General features: G+C 36.4%; 1 protein-coding gene across 1 annotated transcript in view; it reads right to left on the bottom strand.

Moving 5' to 3' along the window:
* The window catches only part of atg16l1 (ATG16 autophagy related 16-like 1 (S. cerevisiae)), a 46,259-nt gene extending 28,642 nt beyond the window's left edge, over window positions 1-17,617 (bottom strand). The window contains 9 exon segments of the mRNA NM_001017854.2: window positions 1,623-1,685; window positions 1,816-1,902; window positions 3,659-3,724; window positions 6,310-6,561; window positions 9,863-9,936; window positions 11,602-11,707; window positions 13,099-13,192; window positions 13,790-13,901; window positions 17,444-17,617. Coding sequence (NP_001017854.2) covers window positions 1,623-1,685; window positions 1,816-1,902; window positions 3,659-3,724; window positions 6,310-6,561; window positions 9,863-9,936; window positions 11,602-11,707; window positions 13,099-13,192; window positions 13,790-13,895 — 848 coding nt within the window. The 5' untranslated portion in view covers window positions 13,896-13,901; window positions 17,444-17,617.
* Window positions 17,618-18,770: the final 1,153 nt, after the last annotated feature.

Below are 18,770 nucleotides of genomic sequence, written 5' to 3'. Positions count from 1 at the left end.
TTCGATAGTCTACAGAACAAACCACTGTTATACAAAAACTTGCCTAATTATCCTAACCTGCCTAGTTAACCTAGTTAAGCCTTTAAATGTCCTTTAAAGCTGAATACTAGTATCTTGAAAAATATCTGGTCTAATATTATTTACTGTCATCATGGCAAAGATAAAATAAATCAGTTATTAAGAGATGAGCTATTAAACTTATTATGTTGACAAATGTGCTGAAGAAAATCTCTCGGTTAAACAGAAACTGGGGAAATAAATATTCAGGAGGGCGAATAATTCAGACTTCAACTGTGCCTTGGAATGTCATGACTGACCAATCAGAGTCAAGTATACCAGACAGCAGTGTAATAACACCCCTGATCACTTCCTCCTCTTCATTTCTAATGCGACATTAATATGCCCTGAATTTCAGCTCGTTGTTTACAGCAGTAAAATCCCCCACCCTGCAAAACCTCACACACAACTACACAAAGAGCAACAAACAACTTGCAAATGCCACTAATACATTTAAAGACAGAGCAGCATCCTGATGGAGATCACTCTCACACACACACACACACACACACACACACACACACACACACACACACACACACACACACACACACACACACAAACACACACACACACACACACACACACACACGAAAAAAACCCTAAATGCCTTTCACTGAAACACGCTTCTCAGTACACAGCACTCTCATACGCACGCACACACGCACGCACGCACAGAGAAATTCTGACACCACAGTGTGTATCACCTGGAGTCAGATGGGATGAAACCAGGTTGGACAGAATCAGACAAGCTGCAGACACAGAGAGAGTGTAGAATGAGACACACACACACACACACGGTCGACAAACAACCTCACATGCAAACATGCATCCACAACACACACAAAATACACTCACACACGTGCGCACAAGCATGTACATACACACATGCAAACAGACACGCATGCATGCACAACACACACACAAAATACACTCGTGCAAATGCATGCACAACACCCACATGCAAACACACACACATACAACACGCAAACACGCATGCATGCACAACAATCATACATAGCCTACACATATGCATACAAAACACACACACACACACACAAAGACTGATACACAGGCAGAAACACACACACATGCACACAAGCACAAAGGTACAGGCACATCAACGCACACACTATGAACACACACACTTGCACCGCACACAAGGAACACATGCATTCACAGACTCGCACACAATGAACAACAGACACACACGCACACCACACAAATATGCGCAACAGACATGCACAACACACTCACATGTGCGCACACAACAGACACACGCACACAAGACACAAATACACACACAGACCCACAAGCACACACACACCAATGCACACGCTCATGTATGATACACAAACAAAGAAACATGTCCAGGCCACGCGTCGCATTAGAAAATGAAAAATATTTCAACATCACCACACAGTTTTGCTTTAGACCTCAGTCCTACATTTGACCTGGACATGTTTCAGATCAGTTTTATGAGGACAAAATGAAAAAGAGAAGAGAGAAAGATGAAAATATTTGCGTTGATAAACACACACACACACTCACACATACAAACCTACCCAAACATATTAGAGATGGAGTCCAGCAGTCCTGCGGGAGGAGGGGGCTGAGACAACCGTTTACTAAAACACACACACACAAACAAACACACACATATACACACACACACACACACACACACACACACATCATTAGTGACTGTGATTGATAGTATATTGTATACAGCTCGAGTTGTGTAATAAGTGTGCTGACCTGGGTGTGCGACTGAGCTGTCTGCTCGGTGACGTTTCACCCGTTGCCTTCCCAGCATCCTCTGTGAGAACCTCGATGTCATCATCTCTAAACCAATCAGAAAACAGCATCCAATAAAACATCAATATCAGCTAACAGGGTCATCACCAACGCCATTATAGTCATTCATTCATTCATTCATTTTCCGTTTGGCTTAGTCTTTTTAATAATCCGGGGTCGCCACAGCGGAATTAACCGCCAACTCATCCAGCAGGTTTTTACACAGCTGTTGCCCTTCAAGCCACAACCCATCTCTGGGAAACATCCACACACACTCATTTACAAACTCACTCATACACTATGGACAATTTAGCCTGCCCAATTCACCAGTACCGCATGTCTTTGGACTGTGGGGGGAAACAGGAGGAAACCCACGCAAACGCAGGGAGAACATGCAAACTCCACACAGAAACACCAACTGAGCCGAGGCTCGAACCAGCGACCTTCTTGTTGTGGGGCAACAGCACTACCTACTGCGCCACTGCGTCGGTAATTATTATAGTCTACTCAAACAAAATGCTGTTACTACTGGAAACTAAATTAACATCGACTGACTGAACTATTTTTATTTAGTTTAATAAGCTGTGCTAAAATAACAACAGTAAAAGTAGAAGTTAAACTACAGTTGAAGTCAGAATTATTCGCTCCCGTTTATTTGTCTCCCCAATTTCTGTTTAACAGCGAGCAGATTTCCTCAACACATTTCAAAACATAATACTTTTAATAATTCGTCTCTAATAACTGATTTATTTAATCTTTGTCATGATGACAGTAAATAATATTAGACTAGATAATCATCAAGACACTTCTATACAGCTTAAAGTGATATTTAAAGGCTTAACTGGGTTAATTAGGTTAACTAGACAGGTTAGAGTAATTAGGCAAGTTATTGTGTAATGATGGTTTGTTCTATAGACTATCAGGAAAATATAGCTTAAAGGGGCTAATAATAATAATAATAATAATAATAATAATATTGACCTTAAAATGGTTTTAAAAATTTAAAAACTGCTTTTATTCTAGCCGAAATAAAACAAATAAGACTTTTTCTAGAAGAAAAAATATTATCAGACATACTGTGAAGATTAAACATCATTTGGGAAATATTTAAAAAAGGAAAAAAAAGTTAAATGGGGGTTCAATAATTCTGATTTCATCTGTATATAGCTATATTTATTGATATATTACATAAACGTTTATAAAAAAATTAAAACATTTTATGTTTAAAAAGTCCAGTAGGACGATCATCGCTCTTGTCCAGTCTATTTCAAAGGGAACTGATCGTACCAGTTGCGCTTTCTCTAGGCACGGGGTTAGCGCACGCGCTTTTTAACAGTCACGCGCATTACATCCCCTGTGTGCGCGAGTGATTATCCTCTCGTTCGGTATTTACCTTCTTCTTTGCTGTTTTGTTCGCGCAAACACAGTTATTTTTGTCAGTCGTGCTGCTTCTCGATTCTAAGATCACATTTGCACGAATATCGGGCCATGCTTATTGTTGAACCCTGCTTTTAAGAAATCTACATTTTAAAAATGATTTCCAACCAGCAAAGTGGCTAATGGAGATAACCCGCCAGAGCTGACATCTACCCACATTTGGCGGGTGTTAATGTAAAGCCCCGTATATGATACAAATTTGTCCTGGTGACGCTGAATATCATATACACCGAGTTCATTAAAAGCAAAACAGTCATTTCATTTTTCTTATTTTTTAAAGTCCATCACAGCACTGTATTTTCCTCCAACATAACTTAAACACCACATCTTGAGTATAATCTAAAGCAAGCTTTTTAAACAAACTTACGGGTCGATAGGAAGCGGCTCCTTTGCTGCATCTGCCAGTTCCTTCTGCAGCTTTGCCTGCCTGCGTCTACAATCACATAAATGTGTTAAACACACACACGTTTCACACACATTTATCCTCTACAGAAACTCCCCATATCTTGCAACCGACCAATCAGGTGAGGGGGTTTAATTCTAGCTCATTTCTGCATTAGTGGTCAGAAAATGAGGTCCTTTCAGCACTGCTGGTCAGAAACTGCCGGGTGTCGTCCAGATGTTTACATTGTTTTTAAATGACTCTTAATGACTGAGCAATTAATCAGGAAGGTTAACAATGATGTTCAGTTCACATGAAAACAATGGGCCGTTAACAAGCTTCTCACATCTTTAGGCAATTTCCAAGTGCATTTTCAATCTTTTCCAGTACTTTCCGATATATTTACATGCTTATACATACTTCATCACATAATACCAGATGCTGTTTGTTATGGTATTGTAAAAAACAACTATTTTTGATGGCATTTTCTCGAATTGTACTTGTACATGCGTAATGACAATAAAGTTGAATCTAATCTTGTGCTCTGAAATACATTTGAATGCTTGTTAAAAAAAAAGTGTATTGTACAATGCACTGATATTATGTAGTATCAAAATACAATATATTAACATTTTGCTGTAGAAAAATACAATATGGGTGTCTTAAGGAGCAGAAATACAGCATATGGGCACTTATATGCTGTTGTGTCATCACTCATATAGCAAGTCATATCTCTCCAGCCCTTCATTTGGGTTGATTTTTTTTAACCTGCCCCCACGACAAACTAATTGAATAGCCCTGCTGTAGACTATCAAAACAAATATTGCTTAAGGGAGCGAATAATAATGACCTTAAAATGGTTTTAAAAAACATTTAAATCTGCTTTTATTCTAGCCGAAATAAAACAAGTAAGACTTTCTCCAGAGGAAAAAAATATTATAGGAAATACTGTGAAAAATTCTTCAAGCTGTTAAACATCATTTGGGAAATATTTAAAAAAGAAGAGAAAAAAATAAATAAAAGAAAAACACAGGAGGGCTAATAATAACTGTGTACCATAGGAATGTTATAACAGACAATTTTAGTGGTCTACAAACCTAGACTATTCCAAACCGCTGTAAACTTTGAAACCAGCTATCATCCCATGCCTAGTAATGTTGCAACTGGGGCTGGGCGATAAGGCAAAAAAAAAAAATCTAGATTTTTTATAAAGTTTGACCGATTCACGATTAAGATTTTTTATTGTGTAACTAGTCAACTTAAAATATAACAACAACATGACTGAAGTAGCATTCTCTTTATAAGTAACTTGAAAACCCATCTGGTAAAGGAACATTGTATTTTTAATGACCATGCCAAACTTAAATTGGTCAACAAGGTGTAAATAAATGTAAAACAAATTCACGAGTTATAAATCGTTGCAGAAGATTTGAATAAGAAATATTTGTGTAAATATTGCAGTTGCAGGAATACAGAGGTATTTTTTGCAAGTTTTGCTGAGCTAAGGAAAGACTGGCTGTCAGCTCGGCTTTGACTTTGTCTTCTGATTGAATGACAGGTTGATACAGTGGAAAGACTGAACATGGAAACTGTAAAGTCTAATTTAACCCAATGTGTGAAGTTTTGGACGTATAGCAGGAGCAAATACAAGAACCAGATGTGTGTCTAATATAAAAAAAAATATATTTAATCTATTTTTCTGTTTTCCCCTTTTAAATATCGATCATTTGATGCGCTTTGCACAACTCTCTGTATTATGCTGCCTGATCTGTCTGGTTTTCAACTAGATCCGCTAAATGACGTCATGGGGGCGGGTACTTTCATTTTCACTGCTACAGCGGCTGCTCACCTCTGTTCACTCTCGTGTTCAAACCAAAATATCAGCGCGATTCGAACTAAGATAGGCGCGTTTTTTCTTTACATGGCAGGTTTTTACTTGCTTCATACATGTTGAGATGGAGTTTATCGACTTGATGAGGGAATGTCTTGACAATCCAGACGTGACTCAGACTAATGCAACAAGTAAAATCCTACATGACTTCACGCTTTAACAGTCAGTCAAGCCAGTCGCACACCAGAAGCGCCGCGACACGGCGCGCACATGACAGTTTAAAGCATCACATACCAGATGCGCACATTCGCATGGTATTTAACATGAAACTAATCAGATGGGGCTCTGTGGCGCGGCTGAAATATGAACTGCATCCTGAATCGTGGCTGGGCAGCGCCGGTGTGTGTATAGAAACCTGTTTAGCATTCTAAAATCCATGGCGTTGCGTGTTGCTGCGCGGCCCGTCGCCGAACGGCGCTTCTGGTGTGCGACCTGCTTCATACCAAAGCGCATTGGTGCCATTATAATGTATCAAATTATTTTTATTTTCTTTTTAAATCGCAATTTCTCGATTTAATATAAAATGAAATCGTCGTCAAAATGCAAATTCAAATTAATCGAGGGAAAAAAAAAAAAAAAATCACCCAGCCCTAGTTGCAATGTAGATTTTTTTTTAATCGCATTTAGTGGATTATATCACATTTATTGTGTACACCCAATCACACAAACCCAAGTGTGTATTAAAACCCAGTTCATTGGTCTGTGTGTGTGTGTGTGTGTGTGTGTGCGTGTGTGTGTTAGTGACCTGGAGTCCTTCTCGTTCTCAGCATTGAGTCTGTTGGCCTCCTGGGCTTTCTCCGCCATCCAGCGCGTCACCAGCTCCTGATTGTCCTCGGTGGTTTTGCGCAGTTTCTCCTCCAGAGCGCTGAACGTGATCTGCAGGGCGTCGTACTCGTCTCGCAGCGTCTGATTGGCTCGTTCCAAATCCGCCAGACAGTTCCTGAGCTCACGACACTCTCCTTCCAGCTGCGAGATCTGCTGCAGATACTCCTGCATCCTGAACACACCAGAGTTATTGAAAAAAACTTATTAAAATAGTCTTGTTTTATGCAGGGTTTGGCCAAGTCAAATTTAAGAGCTGTTCAAGATCATTATGAATGAAATTTCAAACTTAAACAGGAAAAAGCACTAAGGATTTTGTCTAATGGCCAGTAAAAAAGATGTAGAAATTTCCCCTGCAAAAAGTCGCATATTTTACATAACATGTCAAAACAAGTGTGACGTTCGCTTGCAGAACGTGTTTTGGATGTGTGTGTGCGTTTGTTTGTATGTGGGTGTGTCATTACATGCGCGTGTTACAGGTACGAACGGCATTGGAGGATCTGCATTTTGTGCTGATGACGTTGGCTGCTGACGCTGGGTTTGCGCCACCAATCGCTGGTTGGCGTAGCGTTTAAAAGCCGAGCCCAAACTGCTATGGCGATCTCTTTCCTTCTCTCACTCTTATTCTTTCTGTGGGTCTCTGTGAGGACAGTCTCTCTTGCGAGGGCTAGCCTGAGAGAATGTGTTTTGCTAGTGTTTAATGCTCTTGTCTAAAGTTTGAGATTTGATAATGCACCGAAAAAAAGTGTTCAGGGCTCAACAATAAGGACTGCCCGATGGCCCGGGGCCAGCGTGTGAGATGCTCGGGACAGTAGACAGGATCGTTACTGGCCCGATTGGGCCACTAATGCCCTGTCACTATTAGTTTAATTTGCCTGTGACTATTTGTCAATTGCGTGCAAATACAGACAGAATACAGAAACCGTTTGTGTTTTTAAGTCTTCAAATGCTACCTTCTCGGTTCCTCTTATCTGATTGGATGTTGTGAGCATGTTATTTTTTTCCATAACAACCAGTACAGCTAAGAGACAGCAACATGGCGGCAACATCGAGTGATGATGCTAAACGAAAACATTTGTGTATAACGTCTTGGAACCAGACTTTTACGAGGGTACACCACGGCAAAAAAAGGAAGTGATGTTTTGTACAGTTTGCCGTTAGTTTGGCAGGTCAGCCATCTTTTGTTTTGCAAAAAAATACCTGCACATTTTGCTACTTTTGTTTGCAAAATACTTTATTAACATTTTTTAAATATTTAAATTCTAGATTTACAAACATTTTGACATTTGTTTTATTTGTGGCTAAGAAATAGCTATTAACTTTTTTTTGGTGGGGCCAGTGACAATATTGGCAGGGCAAGTAAAAATCTGAACCACTGGTCCGATCGGGCCAGTAGAAAAAAATCCTTAGCGTTGAACCCTGGTGTTGCATGCAAAACTGTTCCAAACTATTTATTTCTGTTGAATTTAAACAAACAAATTAGGTTAATAATGTTTAACTTTATTTGTTTGTTCAGCATTATTTGTTATTCAGCATAAATAAATTGTTTACAACCACTTAACGTAAAAAATTGAGTAAATCCAAGGAATCATCTTTGAATAATTTTTTTGTGTTTGCTTGTGAACTTGTCCAGTTAACTGACCTGTTTGAGAGTGATACCTCGGAGAGGGGTAGGAGTGAGTAAGTCGCGCGATATACATATACAACACTGAGATGCATAATTTGTATTAGTTCACTAGGTTCAGGAGGACGTGCTGCTTTCTGTATGTTTTGTTTTTAGTTAGAGCAGTTTAGTTAAGACGTTGAAGATGTTTCTTTTCATGCTTTTCTTTTCATATTTAGTTTAGTTTGTTGAAAACAGTTTCTGAGTTTTGTTATACTTATTTCTTTGATTTAAGCACATCTAACTACTTCCTCTCCCCCAGGTAATTCATCATTTAACCACTGTAAATAGTTTTCGTTCACTGTACAATATATTTTCACTGGTTTCACTGCAAGTCTGGGCAATAAATAAGTGCAGTGATATTTTGTTTTCAGTTCATTTCTTTCTCCATCCGCTTGTTACACACATTAAACTATTGTATGTTGTCACCTACTCCTAGTTTAATATTAACATCTAAAAAGACGTAACAACAAGCAAACTCCAGTTCTATACATACACATTAGGATCAAGTTAATAAATATAACTTTTGTTAAATGTGCAAAATGTTTTTTTTTTTAGATGGATTGTTGATTGTTGGCATGACTGGGTAGCTTTACATGGACATAGGACAATTGAGACCTGTTTAAAACGATTTAAGACCTACAACACAATATTTTGGTGAATTTATGACTTTTTAAGGTCTAAAATTTAGTTTTTGAAGACCCCCAAAATGATCATGTTTGATTATTTTTATTATTTGATTATCACTTTTAATAAAAAAATATGTGAGTTAATAAATATGTAAACAAGTAAATAAACATGCAAGTGGTTATATAAATAAACAAATAAGTAAATAAATAAGCAAGAAATTAAAAAAATAAATAAATACAATTAAAAAATAGCTAATTCTTGAATCCTTCAAAAATATTATTAAAAATCTAAAAAAGTTTAATCTGAAAAAATTAGACATTTCTTGGGACTAAATAATAAATTATTAAATTGTCACAGTTTTCTGACTCATGCATCCTGAACACACCAGAGTTATTTTTTAAAAATATTATCATTTTATGCCTACATTTAATTGTTTTTCTTATTTTATTATCACTAATTTTAATGATAAATTCTGTCAGTTTGTTAATAAATATGAAAATAAATAAAATAATATATATTTATATAAGATAAAGTACAGTTGAAGTCAGAATTATTCGCCGCCTGTTTATTTTTCCCCCATTTTCTGTTTAACGAAGAGCAGATTTTTCTCAACACATTTCTAATCATAATAGTATTTATAACTCATCTCTAATAACTGATTTATTTTATCTTTGTCATGATGACAGTAAATAATTTTTAGACTAGACATTTTTCAAGACACTTCTATACAGCTTAAAGTCACATTTAAAGGCTTAACTAGGTTAATTAGGTTAATTAGGGTAACTAGGCAGGTTAGGGTAATTAGGCAAGTTATTGTATAACGATGGTTTGTTCTGTAGACTATCGAAAAATATTTTACCTTAAAGGGGCTAACAATTTTGTCCTTAAAATGGTGTTTAAAAAATTTAAAACTGCTTTTATTCTAGCTGAAATAAAAAAAACAAGACTTTCTCCAGAAGAAAAAATCAGACATACTGTGAAAATTTCCTAAATCTGTTAAACATCATTTGGGAAATATTTAAAAGAAAAAAAAAAAATTAAAAGGGGGGCTAATAATTCTGACTTCAACTGTATATGAAATAAAAAAAGAAAAGAATGTATTTAATTCCTTATATTTTCTATGAATCTATCCATTATGCCCATGAAAGATGCTCCGGCCTACGTAAACACACAGTAGACTCACTTGACTTCGTTACTCTGGATCTCTTTGTCTTTCTGCTGGATCTGGTTGTTTAATTCAATCACACTCTGGGCCAGCTGTAAAAACAAAACACACACAAAGAAAACCACAAGCATTAAAGAATAATACTAAACCAAAATGTATTTTATCATGTATCACTTATCCAAAAACTACTTTTCCCACAACAATTATCAGCGCAAAAAATTATGAATGTGTTTGCAAGTCTCATGCTGTGTTCACACCAGACGTGGAACACGTGGATAAATCACGATATTCACGCGTAAATAGCCGTGTGAACACTTGAGTTTTCTCGCTTCATTCTCGTGTCAAATCTGCTTCATTTGCGCGTCAAATTCACTTCAGAACAGACGCGGATTCGCGTGATGGGCAGGGCTTCTATCTGCCCAGTGACTCTAGCTTCGTTGCTAAATGGCTAACATGGATTTTACGAAGAAAATAACAGTGTTTATGTGCTTTAGGAAGGCTGAAAAACAGCGTCGATACGTTTGGGTTCGTGTCTGAGTCCACTACATCCTTTCAGAGGTGCATCCAGCTCTGTGAGCTCATAAACTCTTCCAGAAACTGAACCTGGATGATGGAGGCTTTCAGCGGTGCTTCTGACTGAGCCGAGCCCAGTTTGATGAACTGTTGTCGGTGTCGGCAGGTGGATTTTCCCTGGGACTCCAACAACAGGTGTACGTCACAATCATGCCCCCACAAGAGCAAGCTCCTGATTGGTTAACGTGGCGCGAATGTCCGCTGAAGTTAAGACTTTGAAACAAGCAATTCGAATGAGCAAAAGTTTCAATTCGCGTGGCGCTATTCGTGCAATTCGCGTGCCGCCATTCGTGCGTATCGCACCGCAGGGTGTCTATTCGCGCATTTGCATTGACTTAACATGTAAATCACTCGCATTGGACAAACATTCCGCGTCTGGTATGAACGCAGCATAAAGTCTATTGTGAAAACACTGTAAAAATATTAAAACTGAAAAATTATTACAATTTGAACAGTTTTCTATTTTTGAGCACATACAGTTGAAGTCACAATTATTAGCCCCCCGGACTTGGCTAATAATTTTGTCCCAAAAATGGTTTTTAAAAAATTAATAACTACTTTTATTCTAGCCGAAATAAAACAAATAAGACTTTCTCGAGAAGAAAAAATATTATTAGACATACTGTGAAAATTTCATTGCTCTGTTAAAAATCATTTATGAAATATTTAAAAAAGAAAATAAAAATCAAAAGGGGGCTAATAATTCTAACTTCAACTGTATATATAAATATATATATATATATATATATATATATATATATATATATATATATATATATATATATATATATATATATATATAAATAATCAATTTAATCAATATTCATTTTATTGTAAATCAGCAATAAATAACATTTAATATACGTTTGACTAGTTGTGAGAATATTTGAGAAATGCCAAAAGAAAACATGATTCTATATACTTTAACCAAGTTATCACTTTCAAACGTATTCAACTGTTTTGCTGCTGAATGCAAAATGTCGATGGCTACCAATTTGCAATATTGTTCAAATAATCTTTTTTAAGTTCTACACAAAATGCCAGCAAGTAAAGACAGAATCAGCTATTGAGATGCAACCTCACCCAAACACTTGTGAAACTGGTCTACTGGTTAGCACGCGTGAAGCTGCTTAATATGTAAATGAGGATGTTGACATGTAAATGATCGAGGTGGTAACGCTCACCTCTCCTCTTTTCTTGTGGAGCTCCGTCAGCTCTTCCTGATGTCTGATCCGCATCTGAGACATTTCCTGCTGCAGAGAATCACTGCGCCCGCCGTCCACACACGGACTACACAGCAAATATACACACGCATAAACACACACACACACAAACAAACAGAAACAAACACACACAAATCACAAACCAAACAAGCAAAACAAATACACACACAAGTACAAACAACCAGAAACCCACACAAACAAACAAACAAAAATCACACAAACCACCAACCAAACAAAGACAAATACAGACACAATCATACAGACATATACACACACAAACAGACAGAATCACAGACAAAGAGAAACACAATGGGGTTCTTGTGAGTTTCGCAGAAACAGCTTTACAAAACATTAAACATTAAATACAAAATTATAGGTTAAATAACTGAATACATTTTAACAGAATAATAGCAGACACAAACAGCCGTCAGTATATAAAGGAAAGACTCAGAACTGAATAAGAATAAAATGTTGAAGTCACCAGTTCTTTATTTACCAATTCTGTGTGAAATAAACTAATTAAAAATAAATAAGAATTAATTACAAATTAATTAATAATTAATTTAAAAAATTAAAACACCAAATAATTTAAATAAAAATAATAATTTCCAGTACTTTATTTGCCCATAAAAGATAAAAATAAAATAAATAAAAAATTACATTTTAATTAGTTAATGAATAAAAAAAAATGAAACTACATTATTTAAATAAATTGCAAATAAAACATTTAAATTTAAAAATACAACAAAAAAGCTTAAGCCACAAGTTTTTTATTTACATATATAAGTTTTATTTACCCATTTAAATCAGCACAAAATAAATTGAAAATAAAATAAGTTAATTAGTTAGTTAAAAAAATAACAACCCAATAATTTAAATAAATAAAAAAAGAATAAATAAATAAAATAAGAAACACACACACACACACACACACACACACACGTTCTTTATATACCCATGTAAGATAAAGATAAAATAAAAAAATTTATTAATTAATGAACAAAAAAATACAAACTAAATAAGATAAATGTAAATTAAATAGAATAAATTAAAAAATAAAATGAATACTTTAAAAAATAAATAAATAAATAAATAACATTTTAAAATAATAAAATAAATGAATAAAATAAAAAATATACTGACCAGATCTAAAACCAAAGATGACCAATATTGATCTCAAAAAAGTAAATTGTCTCCAAAATAGTGCATCTGAATTAATTTATCCTTGTGACAGATGAATCTCTCTCTCTCTCTCTCTCTCTCTCTCTCTACTAATGACTAACCAGATTTTGCATTTATATTGCTAGACTGTTTCCTCTTCTCTCTCACGTCATTTCCTTCTCCTTAATGTTAGGATGAATTACAAAATAATGAACTCAGTATTACAGGCACAGAGGTTGTAGTTGTGTTGTAGTGTAGGAAAGGACTTAATGCAAGAAAAAAGTTTCCCATAAGCACCTGAGGTCGTGTCTGTTCTGTTGCTCATATTTCTCAGTTTGGAGACGTTCAGAAAAAACAACCTGAAGATCAGACTTCTCCAACAGCCGGTTATCTGAAGACAAACAGAGTGAAGAAACCATATTCACCAGGAAAACAATGCACGATTGTTTGCATTTAATAAAATGGCATGTATATGAATATAATGCGGCACAATCTCTCAGTGGTTAGCACGGTAGCCAAACAGCAAGGTCACTGGTTTGAGCCTCGGCTGGTTCAGTTGGCATTTCCGTGTGGAGTTTGCATGTTCTCCCTGTGTTGGCATGGGTTTCCTCCGGGTGCTCCGGTTTCCCCCACAGTCCAAACACATGCGCTATAGGGGAACTGATGAACTAAATTGGCTGTAGTGTATGAGAGTGTGTTTGAATGAGTGTGTTTGGGTGTTTCCCAGTACTGGGTTGCAGCTGTAAGGGCATCCACTACATAAAACATTTGCTGGAATAGTTGGCGGTTCATTCTGCTGTGCAACATGCAAACTCCATGCAGAAATGCCCAGCCGGGACTCGAACCAGCGACCTTCTTGCAGTGAGGTGACAGTGCTAACCACTGAGCCACTTTGTCGCCATTAAATGATGCCAGATCCTTTAACAATGCATACGTAAATAATTCAATTTACCAATGGATCAATAAATTGTGTGTGTGTGTGTCTTACATTGGTGTATGATCTCCTCAAAGGCCTGACGCTGTACTCTGTCTCTCTGCTTCAGCTGCTCCACAACGTGACGCTTCCACAAACACTCCACTCTGCGTCCCGCCATCTCCTCCTACAGAAACACACACAGACAGACAGACAGACGGACACATACACACAAACATAGGACACAGAGAGACAGACAGACAGGCGTACACGCACACAAACAGACAGACACAAAAACACACAGAGACACACACATTAAATGTTCATGTTTTTGAAGACCTGCAGATGATGTAACGTGTTTCTTACTGTACAACAGCACTGCACAACAAATAGAAATGATCAAAATATTGTGCGATGATGCATATCGTAAAAGTTTGCTTTAAAGGAGCAATGAAGTAAATGTATTTTGTGCGTCTGCTATCAGCACACCCTCTTTCAGCACATCAGGAAATGCAGTAACATGTCATCACACATCAAGCAGAGTGGAAATGCTGGTTTTCTTCTACAAAATAAAAGGCAACAATGTTAGTATGCATGCTGAAATATGAGCAAGCACACAATCAAGCCATGATGATGAAGGCTCAAAGTGGTGGCTGATATTCATTCATTCATTCATTTTCTTGTCGGTTTAATCTATAGATCTATTTTCTTTTTGCCATCGCCTCTAACCCATTTTTGCCCACATTTTCTAAATGGTTGCATGCATGTAGCCTTGTTAATAGTGTCCTATATGAACACGTTTTGCATTTTTTTTTCTCTAGGTTTATACATTTTTTCAAGAAATTTGTATTTGAATATGTGGCAACTACTTGCTGGCGGGAAGTAACTGGTGAATTTATGTGCTGAATCCTGCGTGTTCTGCTTTTTAAGAATGAGGCAAACGTGAATGGGGCCGCAATTAAACATGTCGACGACCATCTCGCGTTATAGATCACAATCACTTTTGCTTTTTTTCTCTTTTAGGTTTATACATTTTTTTCAAGAAATTTGTATTTGAATATGTGGCAACTACTTGCTGGTGGGCCAATATTTTGTAAACACCCTTCAATGTAAAATGTGAATAGGAGTAGAACATTTAGCATTCTAATAATAAAAATCCTGCCTGCCTGTTGGATATTTCACACTGGATAAAAGATCATCATCTCCAGCTGAACCTCGCTAAAAAGGGAAATGCTTGTAGTTTCTGCCAACCCGACTCTACACCATAACTTTTCAATCCAGATGGACGGGGCAACCATTACTGCATCCAAAATGGTGAAAAGCCTTGGAGTAACGATTGATGACCAACTAAACTTCTCTGACCACATTTCTAGAACTGCTCGATCGTGCAGATTCGCACTCTATAACATCAGAAAGATCCGACCCTTCCTATCTGTACATGCAGCTCAACTCCTTGTTCAAGCTCTTGTTCTCTCCAAACTGGATTACTGCAACTCTCTACTAGCCGGGCTTCCAGCTAACTCTATCAAGCCTCTTCAACTGCTCCAGAACGCAGCAGCACGAGTGGTCTTTAATGAACCTAAACGAGCACATGTCACTCCGCTGCTCATCCGTTTGCACTGGCTGCCAGTTGCTGCTCGCATCAAATTCAAAGCTCTGATGTTTGCCTACAAAGTGACTTCTGGCCTTGCTCCTTCTTATCTGCTCTCACTTCTGCAGATGTATGTGCCCTCCAGAAACTTGCGTTCTGTGAATGAACGTCGCCTCGTGGTTCCATCCCAAAGAGGGAAGAAATCACTTTCGCAAACGCTCACGCTCAATCTGCCCAGTTGGTGGAATGAACTCCCTAACTGCATCAGAACAGCAGAGTCACTCGCTATTTTCAAGAAACGACTAAAAACTCAACTATTTAGTCTCCACTACACTTCCTAATCTGCAATTGCCTCTCTGAATATAACACTAACTGTACCCAAAATAAATAAATAAATAAAAAAATAATTACTAATACTACTAATACTTTCCTTCTTAGACTTTACAGACCTGAAACTTGCCTATAGCACTTATTCATTGTTGCTCTTAGTTGTGTAAATTGCTTCCTTGTCCTCATTTGTAAGTCGCTTTGGATAAAAGCGTCTGCTAAATGACTAAAAAAACTGCTTTCAACGGATCAATTAATATGCACAAACACATTTATCATGTTTAAAATTAGAAAACCATTTGATATGAACCCTCCCAAAAATTATCTATCTTATAATTTCATGAATATGAAGACCCAAGGAACGAATCCATTTGTCTAAAAGTCATTATATACATAATTACTGGTTTTGCTATATTTTTCGCAGTGTAGTGGAAATTAGAAGCACCAAACACAAAGTAAAATGAACTTGTGACACGCTCATTATATTGTTTACCATGATACTTTAAATATTGGGTCTGAAATTACAGCAAGAATGACTTCAAAATAGCACTATTTTTACTCTCTTGCCTTTGAGTGACTCATACGTGTAATTTTTATACCTTATTTTATTCATTCATTCATTTTCTTGTCGGCTTAGTCCCTTTATTAATATGGGGTCGCCACAGCGGAATGAACCGCCTGTATTTTAGTATTACATATATTTGCTTTTCTTACATTTTTAATAAAAGTTTTATCTTTTATTTTCTCAAATATTTCATCCCATTGTAAAGCACTTTGGATCAACTACGGTCGTATAAAATTGTGCTCTATAAATAAAGTTTGCCTTGCCTATCTATTTGACAGTAAATAATGTGCTTTGATAGACAGTGGCTGCTATAATGATTTACCTATTTAGAATTGGCAAACAACACCTTTCTAACTTGACATTATTAAGGAGAAAGTCTGAATGTGAGACTATAAAACCAACCTAACCTCAAAATTTCCTCCAGTGACACAATTAACATCCCAGTTAACTACTTTCCTAAAACAACTGCAATTAAGCAAAAGTGTTTCTTAATTCAGGGCACGTTCAGCTCTTGAGAAAAGAGGAAGATCTTTCCTTCTCTCCTCAACACAAGAGGAAGTTGCTAAAGATCAAACACAAGAAACTGAAATGTGTATGTGTGTGTGTGATCATCACTGAAATCACCCCAAAGTAAATGACAGCAAGCAGTCTTAAAAAGTAGACTGCCACTTCATCACTTATGTTTATAATAGGTTTTATTTATTAGATAATAAATGACACATCAGTGATGCCTTTTCAGATACTGCTTGTGTATTCATATTATAACGTTACTTAACATTAATTATTATGTTACTGTGGACTTATATGACCTGTGCATGATCAGATATTTGTCAATGAATGATAATCGATCGTATTGTGTTTATATGCATCAGATCTGCCATGTCACTCCTGCGGCAGGATGGAAATAAACCTCCCATGATGCTGAATCACGTGTGATGGAGACATTCAAAACATATGACACGTAAAACACGATTCAAAATGGCAGAAAATATTAAATGTAAGTGATAAATCTGAGGAAAAACATGGCAGATCTCTGACAGATATGATGCGAGTAAATTACACTGCTATTTTGTCATAGAGCTTTATTAATAAACCACAAAAGGCGAAATGTACGCATAAAACTGCGGATTTATCAATAAATACGGTGTTTATTAACGTTAGCTGTTTTAAATATGATTTATCAGATCTGCACCGGCTAATCGCAGCGCTTGACTTTCACTTTCGACAAACAGCGGCTGTACTTTACCTCACAGCATCAAAACGCGTCCTCTTGAGGATAACGCCGATTCTTTTTGATGATAGAATTGAGTAATCCGACTAATAACAGCAGAAATGTGTCATTTCAGGGTAAATCGGGTAGGTTTCATGCTAGCCCACACCAGACTGAAGGATCACGGACGCCATTTTGGCTCTACTGACGTATGTTTCCTGCTGCGCCGTCGCGGGAGATCTACGTTACGACCGCGTGCTTTAAGTTCTCACGTTTTCCCTTGAAAAAAAAAAAAAAAAAAAAACGTTTTCCCTTGAAAACTTTCCTCAACGACTTCGTGACGATTAAAAAGCAAATATATATAGTTAAGAATATAAACATCCTTGAATGCCTTCGTGACAATAAAAACACAAATACATCGTCTTAAAGAAACAAAAACTTTCTTTAAGATACTTTAAAACATCTCTTAATACATATTTTTGAATATATATATATATATATATATATATATATATATATATATATATATATATATATATATATATATATATATATATATATATATATATATATATATGTGTGTGAGAATATATATATATTCAAAATTCTTTGCATGAATCTGGTAATCAATCTCAGTCCTGATCAAAACTAATAAATAGCTTTGGAAAGGATTTGAACTGTTTCACTGACAAATTCATAAATGATGTGATTAATTTGGTTTAAAAACACAAAATTACATATTTTCAGTATGAAAAGTGATTGTGAACTGGATTTTTTTTACGTTTTAGTCTTGGACATGTGACACAACATTGCTTTTGATGCATTGTTTTTGATTAATTTTACTGTTGGGGGCTGTTTTTGCCCAATTGACTTCCTTTATAACCACATTTATTTCAAAACAAAAAACATACAGTCATGCATTTTTGATTGTTGGTGTTTTTTCCCTGTTGGGAAGAGGTAAAATTTGTACTTTTCTACTATTGATCATTAGTTGGTGCCATAACCCTTTAGAAAAAGGCTTTGGAAGATCATTTCACGACTGAGGAACAGAGATATGAAAGGTTCTGGAAATAAATGTCCATCAACAAAAAGCTTAGTTTCTAGATTTAAAATGGGGTATAACAGCAAGTTAAAGTGTCTGTGAGTTTGTGAGAATGACCTTTGAGCACTTACCTTGATGTGTCTGAGGAAATCAAGATATACATCTCAGCTCTCGGAACAACATGGAGTAAACAAATACAAAGATTGTGTATTTATGCAACATTAAATGAGCTTATAACGGAAGTCAATAGGGCAGAAACAGCCATTAACAGTAAATTAGGGAAACAAAATGAAAATCTAACAACGCATCAAAGCCAGTGTT

Source organism: Danio rerio, chromosome 15 (genome assembly GCF_049306965.1).
Source record: "Danio rerio strain Tuebingen ecotype United States chromosome 15, GRCz12tu, whole genome shotgun sequence".
NCBI lineage: Eukaryota > Metazoa > Chordata > Actinopteri > Cypriniformes > Danionidae > Danio > Danio rerio.
The sequence above is the reverse complement of the archived record's forward strand: the minus strand, read 5'-3'. Positions and strand labels throughout refer to the sequence as shown.